This window comes from Populus alba, chromosome 7 (assembly GCF_005239225.2).
Source record: "Populus alba chromosome 7, ASM523922v2, whole genome shotgun sequence".
In the NCBI taxonomy this organism is placed as follows: Eukaryota; Viridiplantae; Streptophyta; class Magnoliopsida; order Malpighiales; family Salicaceae; genus Populus; species Populus alba.
Window position 1 is genome coordinate 8,407,426 of NC_133290.1, and position 11,396 is coordinate 8,418,821.

Sequence of the window (11,396 nt, forward strand, 5' to 3'; positions counted from 1 at the left end):
TTGTTAAAATTAAGTTCGGTTTGTATTTTTTGGATCGTTTTGATGTGCTGATGTCAAAAATAATTTTAAAAAAATGAAAAAACATCATTGATATATATTTTGACACGAAAAGTTATTTGAAAAATAACAGCTACTACAGTGTCAAACACGCTCAAACAAGGGAAGAATCGTTAAAGAAAAGGAAGAGAAAGAAAGTATCCGGACACACAAGTGGAAGCCTGAACTAGCTAATGCTAGTTGAGACTTGAGAGAGAGAGAGAGAGAGAGAGAGAGAGGCAACTGAACTGATCTGAACTGAGAGTGCAAGAAAATATACGGACAAAACTCCACATCGTGCCCAACACAACACGCTTTTTCCCGTCTCCCAATTAACATTTTCAGTCCCGACTTTCGAAAAATAACCTAAAAATCAAAACAAACTATTATCCTATCTACCTTTACCTCACTTTGTCACTCTCTTAACTATTAACGCTCTACAGATCTCCTTTTTAGTGGCACTGAATTTTCATTTCTTTGTAGATTTAGAATACCCTGATCATCAAAATGGGTAAAAATTCCAATCTATAACTAAATTCTGTAACTTTAATGATTAGTTTGATGTAAGCAAATCTGATTTTGATTTTTCTTGACGTGTTTTTTTTTTTTTTTTTGACAGCGAATGAAAATCCTTTCAAGTCTATATTGAAGACACTAGAGAAACCTGGTTGTGAATTTGGCAAGTACTATAGCTTGCCTGCTCTCAATGACCCCAGAATTGGTTAGTGATTATTTTTTTCCTTCTAATTGTTGAGCTTAAGTTTGGTTACTGAGAAAGGAAAAGAACAGATAAAGTTTGAAGCTTTATGCGATTTATGTTTGTTGTTGACTTTGTCAAAGAACAAACATGCTTGTATCTTCATTTCCATGTAGCCCATGAGCATGGTCCTGCCTGGTGTGGTTGGTTTTAAGTTACCAGGAAAACTTAGAGATGGTGTTACAGCCACCGATTTGGTTTTGACAGTAACTCAAATGCTGAGAAAGCATGGGGTTGTTGGCAAGTTTGTGGAGTTCTGCAGTACACCCTTTTATACTTGGTGTGCATTATTTTGTGTTTTGATCACTGTGTAATATATTTCTTTATCTCACATTGGATTTCGGCTTTCGTTAATGTATGCAGGTGAGGGTATGAGTGAATTGTCACTAGCAGACCGTGCTACTATTGCCAATATGTCTCCTGAGTATGGTGCAACGATGGGTTTCTTTCCCGTGGATCTTGTCACACTGCAGTATCTGAAACTGACAGGCAGAAGCGATGGAACTGTAAGTTATAAAATGATATTGTATTTCATTTCATATGGCCATTGTATATACTAATTCGGGAACCTAAGAAATGCAGGTCTCTATGATAGAATCCTATTTAAGAGCTAACAAGATGTTTGTGGACTACAGTGAGGTAAACAATAAATGCTTTATTCATCACGTGTTCATTCAATGTATTTTATCGTGTCATTGTGAAAACATTCTCTTTTATCTAAAAATAATTATGTCGTTTTGAATTTTTTCTCTGAACTCAGCCCCAGATTGAAAGACTGTACTCTTCTTATATAGCATTGAACCTTGGGGACGTGGAACCTTGTATATCAGGACCCAAGAGGTGATGCTGATAAATATTTTTAAATTTCCTTCTTTGCCTGAATGTTTTATTCCAATATTTCGTGGTCAACCCTTTAATCAGATTATTGCAGGCCACATGATCGAGTTCCTTTGAGAGAAATGAAAGCTGATTGGCATGCATGCTTAGACAACAAGGTTGGATTTAAGGTGAGAATTGTATCAACCTAAACAAGGCCACATAAAAAGACATCATTTTCATGGAGGCTACTTGGAAGGTCATCAAAGGAAAGATGGCAGAAAACAAAATTGAGGAAGCTCTGCAATTTTGGCTCTAGTCAAAGAAGAATGGTAGATTTTTTTTTATAACATAAGAAGTCAGAAATCAAGGGGTGGTCCTTTTGCATTTTCTCTTTTGCATCACCTTACAAGTGACTCAAAGTACATTGAAGAAAAAACTGGAATTTTTTTCCAAAATAAACCAACAAACCAGGCATTCATTTCTATCCAAATGATATTATTTCTGGTTGTAAAATAATTTAATATCTGTGGTATGTCAATTTTCTGTCCTGAACCAAACACCCATGCAATCTTTCTCTTACCTTTCTTGCATGTCATTACAGGGATTTGCTATACCAAAAGAATCTCAAAGCAAGGTTGCTGAGTTCAATTTTCACGGGACTCCAGCCCAACTGAGACATGGTAATGTTGTTATAGCTGCTATTACTAGTTGCACAAATACCTCAAACCCTAGTGTCATGCTTGGATCTGCTTTGGTTGCAAAGAAAGCTTGTGAACTAGGATTGGAGGTTGGATGTCTCTCCTTTTAATTCCTTTTTCTCCCCTTTCAGCTTAGCTACCCTGATTATAACAATATCCAACTGAATAAAAGGTTACAATTGCAAGATCAGATGGGCATAGTAATCCCTAGAGTTAAGTATAACAATATTGACAAGCCTAACACAGATGAAGTGCATTATATTTTTATTACCTACTCCAGAGCTAATTATCAAGGAATTGTTATCTGACTTGCACTGTTGACTCGATTATGAATTTTGTATCTTATCTGTAATACAGTGTGATTTGACTAATAATATTGGTGTAGCTTCCCTTGTTTATTTCTTTGTTATGTTTTCAAGAGTAAAATTTGTGAATGTAATAAATTCTGATCTGTTCTGTTCATGGGATTCCAAAAGCTTCAGGATGCTAGACTCCAATGTAATGCTGGTTTAAACTGTTAGCTTAAAAAAACTTAAAGGATTATGCTAGTATCCTGCATGCTTTTCCTCCAGCTGAATACCAGTACCGTTAGAAAGGCTTAACTTTATCCATTAGCTTTTTTAGATTTTCCAGATTAATGACACGTGAAGCTTGAATTGGAAAATGCCCTGGCTGATTTTCTAAGTATATGATCATGGTAGAAGATCATATCACATCAATTTGATGAGTTAATGGAATGTGATTGGATTTATAAGTTCATTCTCTTATCAGGTGAAACCATGGGTTAAGACAAGCCTTGCTCCAGGTTTCTGGGGTTGTAACCAAATACATGGAAAAGAGGTATCAATTAAAACTATGATCTCATGTCTTGAAAACTTCATGCAGCTATGGCAACACGTTTCTGATTTTGCCACTTCCTCTGCAGTGGCTTGCAGAAATATCTGAATCAGCTAGGGTTTCATATTGTTGGTTATGGATGCACCACTTGCATTGGGAATTCTGGAGATATAGATGAAGCTGTGGCATCAGCCATCACTGAAAATGGTAACTTTCTAAACACAATTATTTTCCTGATATTCCTCCTAAGAATCTCTTGAGCTGATGATTTTGATTTTGTACTCATATACAGATTTAGTGGCTGCTGCTGTGTTGTCTGGGAATAGGAATTTTGAGGGTCGTGTCCATCCTTTAACAAGAGCTAATTATCTTGCTTCGCCTCCACTTGTGGTAGCCTATGCACTTGCTGGAACAGTACTCAACTTATGTACTTTATGTTCTTAAAATCATTTTAGACCCATTATTTTACATGTATAGTTTCTCTTCCTTGTGGGTACCTCATTCCTTTTCTGGTTGATTTGCGTACTCTGGACAATGTCTCTCATGAGGGCACAATACTGCAGGTGGATATTGATTTTAAAACTGAGCCAATTGGTGTAGGAAAAGATGGAAAGAATATATTTTTCAGGGATATCTGGCCCTCTAATGACAAAGTTGGACAAGTAAGCATCAGCTTCCTATAGTTTGATTTTGAATTGTCTGATTAGACTATAGACCAGATATCTCATTGTTTCCTATGCTTAATGACCTGCAGGTTGTCCATTCAAGTGTGCTACCTGATATGTTTAATGCTACATATCAGGCAATCACCAAGGGAAATCCCATGTGGAATCAATTATCCATTCCTTCGGGCACTCTGTATGATTGGGACCCCAAATCAACTTACATACATGAGCCACCATATTTCAAAAGCATGACTATGTCTCCTCCAGGACCACATGGTGTGAAGGATGCTTACTGCTTACTCAACTTCAGGGACAGTATTACAACTGATCACATTTCACCAGCTGGCAGCATCCACAAGGACAGTCCTGCTGCTAGATACCTCATGGAACGAGGGGTTGATAGAATGGACTTCAATTCATATGGAAGTCGTCGTGGTAACAATGACGTGATGGCAAGGGGCACATTTGCTAACATTCGAACTGTCAACAAACTGTTGGGAGGAGAAGTTGGGCCTAAAACAATTCATTTTCCCACTAGAGAGAAACTATCTGTGTTTGATGTTGCCATGGTAATTTCTTTCAAGTTACTTCATAGACTTCATGTACTATGAAATCAAGTCCTGCCTTATGTTTTGACTGAAAAAGGCCGGGGGGGGGGGGCTATAATAGGCAGCCACAGTTCAAAACAGTATTGTTCTGGGTTAAGTCTACTCTCTACTGTGGTATTAACAATACATCCATAAATTTTAATCAGATGTCTTCAGTTGCTAGTTTCATGTTGCATGGATGTAGTGCTTGCTTTAGAGTTTGGGTTCTTAAGTACTGAAACAAATTTATAAAGAATTCATAAACAAGCAACACGTTTCTTGTGTTGGGGCCGTAATGATGCTGTTGCTGGGTTTATTGCATTTGTCAACAGAGGTACAAGAGTGAGGGACATGATACAGTCATTTTGGCTGGTGCTGAGTATGGGAGTGGAAGTTCTCGTGATTGGGCTGCCAAGGGTCCAATGCTACTGGTGAGTCTCTGCCAGCATCTGAAACCCGTCTGATTTTCCAGATGTCTTTTTAAGGTTTTGTAAAAAGTAATCCTTTTAATTGTTATGGGACCAGGGTGTGAAAGCAGTGATAGCCAAGAGCTTTGAGCGAATTCATCGTTGTAATTTGGTGGGAATGGGTATCATTCCACTTTGTTTCAAGTCCGGGGAGGATGCTGAGACACTTAGCTTAACTGGGCATGAGCGCTACAGCCTTGATCTTCCTAGCAACGTGAGTGAGATTAGACCAGGTCAAGATGTTACAGTGGTGACAGACAATGGCAAGCAATTTACATGTACCTTGCGTTTTGATACAGAGGTAGGTGGTGATGATGGAAACTCAACCTGGCTTTTCATGAATGCTTTGATTCCTTGGTATGCTAGTGCCCCTAAGTTTAGCCACTTGCGTGCAGGTGGAACTGGCTTGCTTTGATCATGGAGGCATTCTGCAATATGTCATCAGAAACCTGATTCACACCAAACATTGAATCAGCTGCAAACAAACCAGTAACAAAAGATTGTGGCAGCACAGGATATAATATCAGTTCTAGTGCTGAGCCGGTTATATCATTAACAAGTCAGAACCGAATAGTATTTTTCCTGCTCTGTTTCAAGTGCACGCCGCTTGTTTTGGTTTTCACAGTATCCTTTTGTTGCCCTCAAGGATGCATTAAATTTGGCAGGCATGGGAGGCCACAACGTCCTCTATATCTCAGTTGCCTGTGACCCTGGAGTGAAGAAACCAACCTAAGCTCGACTCCGAGGGTTTAAAGGTATTATTATTATCATAGTTTTGAAACCCGGACCGGCTCGGCGGGTCGACCCGGGCCTAGAACCGGTCCGGGTCTAAGTAAAAACCTGTCGAGGAGTTGGCCCGGTGAAACCCGGTCGACCCGGAACCCGGGCGACCCGGTTGAGACCCAGCCTCATTGTTTTTTTATACATACAGAGCCAGGAAACAACGTCGTTTGTTTTGGCCATTTAAAGTCAAAACGATGCAGATAAAGGATGAACAATGCAAAATTGCAGACAGATAAAAAAGAACATTTATTTGTGATTGAAAAGCTGGAAAGCAATTTGAAAGTTGAAAAGCAGATTGATGAGAAAGAAGGATAAGAGAGGGGAATTGTATTTATTGAAGTTTTTATTTGATTTTTTTGGGTTGACCCGGATTAGCTCGAGTCAACCCATCTGACCCATAACCCAATTATTAGACCGGGTCGATCACCGGGTCGGATTTCAAAACTATGATTATTATGATCATATGAATACAAACAAATCCCTTGTACTTGATGCATTACCATGCTTGTCGTTTTAAAAAAAATTGTGGAAGCTCTTAACAAATCCCAGTTACGTGAGTGCTGGATTGATCCAGTCAAGACATTCTGGTTTAAATCTGAGATTGTCAAATAACGGCGAGATGCACATAATCCACAGAACTTTACAAGGAATTGGATAATGAATGCATCTCTTTTAGTTCTAATAAATAAATAAGGGCACGTGTCTCTCTAACAGCAGCTGAAAATGTGAAGGAACCTCACTCTGCTGGAACAGTGAAAAATTTCGGACTAATTTTATCAGACTCCTGAGAGCATGGGGTGCCATGCCCCAGCAGTGGAAATTATCAAAATTTACGGCAATAAAGTGATGGTTGTATACAAAGATTGCATATTCAAGTAAAAACCGTCAGCAGTGCTTGAGCATCTACATTGGGAAGCGCAAATTACAGGAATACAATGTGGTCACCTGCACGAAGGAGAAGTGGTAATGTTAGGGAGAAAATACCGATTTCATCGTGCATGGGCAATTTTGTTTTGTTCCAAGATGCATTTAGAATGAGTCCAACACCAAAAGAGGCCCTTTGTTTTGTTAGTCACATGTTATTTATTACACGAGAGATATCATGCTGAACCAGGCTAAGATTGTGGCAGAAAATTTAGAGCTTAACAACAATTTGTGAGCTGATCACATGCCCACCCAGCCACCACCCAAAAAGAAAAGGAAACGCACAGAAGCTTTACAGTATTTAAATAATAGTCTGTTAATAAATGCCATTGCCACCGGAGGATATTATTACCAACCAAAACAAGAGCAACTGTTAACAACCACTACCAGTCACTAAGGAATATCTTCACAAATGACATTGTTAATAGTCTCTTTTGGGTATAGTTAATTACCTTAATGATAGTATTTCAGACCTTGTACTCATTCACACGCATCCATTTGGTTGATGACCACTTATTACCTCGAATTACAGGACAACCGCCTGCATGGAAGAACAATCCACCACATGAATTATTTAAAGATTGATATCATTAAAACCTGCAAAATCAAATTATAACCACATGTAGGTATGCCCTCTTGAAATGATGAGGTACTGTCAGCTTTGTTATACTAAAACCTGAACTACACATGTTCAAGGCGATTAGCTGGTTGAGAGTAACTAACCATGCAAACTTGATGGGTCTAGAGAGGCATCAGGTTTCATACTCCAGAACAGCAATGCATCACCCATCTTTGGTTTAACAGAGAGGCCCCCCTTTCCACATTCAGATAACTCGTTCCACCAAGGCACTGAACTAATGTTCCCCTTGGCAGAAGGAAACACAGTCTCGCCCCCTTCCTCAACGTCTGAGCTGTGTAGAATAGTGAAAGCGAAGTATTACAAAAGAACAAATGCAGGATGCGCTGGAATTCAAAGAAATTCTACTAGCAGATAGGATCTCACTTACAGGTACATGAGAACAGTGGCTATGCGTTGACCCCCATTTTCGGTGTTATAATCATCCATAAAGTAGTCAAAGTGAGGCTCATACTTCTGCCCAACTTCGTAGTGGAGAATTTGAAGCCCTTCGCCATGCTCTGCACACCATGTCAGCTTGGTAACAGGTGATGAATCAAACTAGAAGGCAAGTTACTAGGTGGTGTTTCCTTTGAACACTAACAGATCTCTTCTTTCCAAAATTGTATAATTTTCTTTTTCCTTAAAGATGCATTAGGGTGAAGTTAACCATGATGGACCCAAGAATTTGGATTAAACCTAGTTAGCTTTGGTTAACTTAAATTTGTAAAGTACAATTTTTTTGTTATACAATGACTTTTCTTGATTTTGTGATGCTGGAGGTGGTGGAGGTGCTACAAAACTAGTCCCAAATAACTAATAACTACTATCTCTGGCACCAAATAAGAAAAGTGGAGGTGCTTAGTGGGAACTGGTGATGCTTTGGCTGATTGCACATTGTGGTAGTCAAGTGGATTTATAGAGGTGGTAGTATAACAAAGTTGATATAGATTCCACTACAGAAGCACCAGAAACAATGTATCAGCCGGTCATGGTTCACTTCTGCAAACACATGAATGAATAACAAAGATGTGAAGGCAATGAAGTACTGCAATAATTAGTTATAGCGATGCATTAGGATATGAAGTTCGAAATTATGTAAACCTGTGCTTATGGTGGCAACCTAGCCTTCAAAGTAAATTAAATTTCCAGTCGTCTATTTGATATTAAAAAAAAAAACAGAAAACCAAACAAAATTTCACTGATGCTGATATTCTATCTCATTCTTTCGGTGGTCCTTCCAAATAAATGAAGCTCAAACAACATACCCGCAGGAATAAAGCTAAAATCAGCAATTCTTTTCTCAATATCTCTAATGATTTTGTCACGACTTCTCGGTAGAAATGTTCCAGAACTCGTTCGCACTCTAAATATCAAAAAGCATCATTAATTCCAATTAATATCAACAAAGTATACAAGCAAACTAATTGAAAGAAGCGCAACAAGAACATCCATCCACAAAATTCAAGAACAAGAGTGTACAATTTAAAGAAAGAAAAACCCACCTACTATCTTTACTCTTCCCGGATGAACTGTCAACAACCATCGACTTTTGCATATGTGGCTTTGCAAGATTGATTAAGTATTCACATTCCTCTTTGGTCTGTCCAAACAAGCAACAAACTAATTGGTTAATCATTCAATCAAAGCAAAAATTTCTTACGCGAAAAATGCTACTAATCAATAGCATTTCATCACCAAGAAACAAACCATTAAATAAGAAAATATGAAAAACTAAACATCAAATAAGGGAGAAAAATCCTAAAAAACACTATCATATATAAATGTTACAGAGATCACATTGCATTATTAATTAAATCTTTTTTAATCACTAAATACAAAACTAAGATAAATCAAATAATAATTCAAAATTAAAAAAGAAATCCCCAAAGAGCATCAAAGTAAATACAATCAATTATTATTTTACTAATTACAATTAAAATAACACTTAATTCAGTTAAACAAATATAAACATCAAATTAAATCCAATCCAAAATCTCTATAAAAAAAACTGACCAAAAAATTATGATAAATAAAAGCACGAGGCTCCCACGAGATAACCTCTACCCATTGCTCTGCTTTGCCTTCATCATCTCCACTCCTACAAAAACAATGAAACCAATCAAGATAATTACGACCATGTCATCCAATCTCAAACCAAACACTAATCAACAAAAACACGACAATCAATCTCACTCGTGAATTTTGCTATTATGAGCGATGGAGCTGAGATCGTTAGCTTTACCCGACGAATCAGAAGAAGAAGTGCTCGGAATCGAGAGAATTCCAAGAGCGAGAAGAATTAAAATCACGAAAGTGAACGTTAATAGAAGAGTTAGTATAAGTGTCGAAGACGGTGATTTTCGTGCTGAAATTCGTGAGTATCTCGCTTTCGCCATTTTCGTAAAAAGTCGGAATCGGGGAACAGATCGGTGAGAGAAATGGCAGCAGTCTAATTTAATATTTGATAGACTTTTCTGATCTTGTCTTTTCTTTTTAAAAATTTTTAATAAGAAAAGAGACGCGGTTTTGAGAGACGCTGACTCTCTTTTGTTTGTTGTCTATACACTTTACACTTGGTTACGTCCAGGATAAAAATAATAAACAAGGGAAGCTCCTCGTATTTAAAAAAATGCTTAAATATTTGAAAATTAAAAGAAAACATCTTTAAAGTATCTTTTAGTTACGTCCAGGATAAAAATAATAAAAACAAAAACATATTAATTAAATTAATATAAAAATAAATATAAATAATTTTGGAACAAATTTTTATATTTTAAAAAGAAAAGGTACAATATTTATTATTATTTTTTTATTTTTTATTTAAGTGTGCAAATTGGAAGAGAAAGTGGAGAATTCTTAACATTGGTTGAAAAGACTCACAAAATTGGATCGATTGGTTATGATAATAGGTTCTTTTTTCAATTAATTGTTATATAAACTTCAATAAAAATATCAAATTATGTAGACTTGTAGCAAATTGGAGTTGTGAAGACATGAATAAAGATTGAATGGGAGAAATTGAAAATCGGTTTTTAGAAAATTAAAATCTTAAGTGGTCAGCCATAATTAGGTAATTTGATGGAGTTTGGAAATTTGATTAAATTATATTGGTTTTACTATTTTAATGATCTTGGAAATGAAGATTGATTATGAAGGATGAAATATGGATTGCTAAAATTTACTTATTAAATGAGATCGGGTGTGTATTGAATTGTGGTAAAGATGACGGTTTAAAGTGTTTTTCACTTAAAAATACATCAAAATAAAGTTTTTTTATTTTTTAAAAAGTATTTTTAACATCAGAATACGAAAACAATCTGAAATCATAAAAAAAATTATTTTAAGCACAAACATTTTTAAAATTTGAGGGAAACACACCTAGAGTGTGGGAGATTAAATTGAATTGATTTTGATGTTTTAATGATGTTGAGGATATTGAAATTGGTTGTGAATCTTATAATAAGGATTGCCAAGAATTTAGTTGAAAATGGAATGTGAGGCCAAGAAAAGTAAAAATTCATGTCAAGATAATGGTGAAAGAAGAACATTAGATTTGACTCATTTTAAATCAATAACTAAACCAGTTAAAAGTGGAGGTAAAACTTGAAGAGTGAAGAAAATAAATATGAGTGATGATTATTGTGTAGAACAATTAAGGAAATAACCAAATCTGGGTGAGTTCAAATCTGTATTTTATACTAATAAGCCAATGATTTTACTTATGTATAAGGAGGCTTGCTTTAATGCTAACATTCTTGATTATGATGTTCCTAGTGTGGCTGTTTTTTTATTGCAGGAGTTTAATAATGTATTTCCTGAAAATATTCATAACGATTCACCACCATTAAAGGGAATAGAACATCAAATTAACCTTGTACCAGGAGCTGCAATTCCTAACCGACCAGCTTATAGAAGTAATCTCAAGTAGACAAGTGAACTTCAAAGGAAAGTTGATAAGCTGATGATGAAAGGATACATCTATTAAAATATGAGACCTTGTGTTATGCCATTGTTACTTATGCCTGGAAAAGATGGAACATAAAGGATGTGTGTTGATTGTTGAGCTATCAATAACATAACGATAAAGTATAGACATCAAATCCCTAGGCATGATGACATGCTAGATGAGTTACATGGATCATGTATTTTTTCTAAAATTGATTTTGAAAAGTGGGTACCATCATAGTAGGATGAAAGAAGGTGA

At 36.4% G+C, this 11,396-nt stretch overlaps 2 protein-coding genes across 2 annotated transcripts; one reads left to right on the forward strand and one right to left on the reverse strand.

The window, feature by feature from the left end:
• The first annotated feature begins 782 nt into the window (after window positions 1-782).
• LOC118030570 (aconitate hydratase 1-like) lies at window positions 783-5,488 on the forward strand. Its single transcript, XM_035034724.2, is given in 15 exon segments — window positions 783-1,054; window positions 1,157-1,299; window positions 1,376-1,432; window positions 1,554-1,633; window positions 1,725-1,800; window positions 2,214-2,399; window positions 3,082-3,117; window positions 3,119-3,150; window positions 3,236-3,354; window positions 3,440-3,561; window positions 3,711-3,809; window positions 3,902-4,381; window positions 4,732-4,830; window positions 4,925-5,167; window positions 5,262-5,488. Coding segments are annotated over 15 exon segments (1,989 nt in total). The 5' UTR covers window positions 783-912; the 3' UTR covers window positions 5,337-5,488.
• Window positions 5,489-6,231: 743 nt separating this feature from the next.
• On the reverse strand, window positions 6,232-9,769 carry LOC118030572 (probable prolyl 4-hydroxylase 10). The gene is made up of 8 exons (XM_035034727.2): window positions 9,386-9,769; window positions 9,206-9,290; window positions 8,695-8,792; window positions 8,458-8,555; window positions 7,581-7,710; window positions 7,297-7,484; window positions 7,026-7,114; window positions 6,232-6,594 (listed from the first exon to the last, which is right to left on the reverse strand). The coding sequence occupies exons 1-7, from the start codon at window positions 9,586-9,588 to the stop codon at window positions 7,041-7,043; spliced, it is 876 nt and encodes a 291-aa protein (XP_034890618.1). The 5' UTR covers window positions 9,589-9,769; the 3' UTR covers window positions 6,232-6,594; window positions 7,026-7,040.
• Between the last annotated feature and the right edge of the window lie 1,627 nt (window positions 9,770-11,396).

Coding starts and splice junctions, on each gene's coding strand:
- LOC118030572 (XM_035034727.2), bottom strand. CDS start 9,588: ATGGCGAAAGCGAGATACTCACGAATTTCAGCACGAAAATCACCGTCT. Junction 9,291..9,385: donor CATAATAGCAAAATTCACGA/GTGAGATTGATT, acceptor TTGTTTTTGTAG/GAGTGGAGATGATGAAGGCA. Junction 7,485..7,580: donor GCCACTGTTCTCATGTACCT/GTAAGTGAGATC, acceptor TATTCTACACAG/CTCAGACGTTGAGGAAGGGG.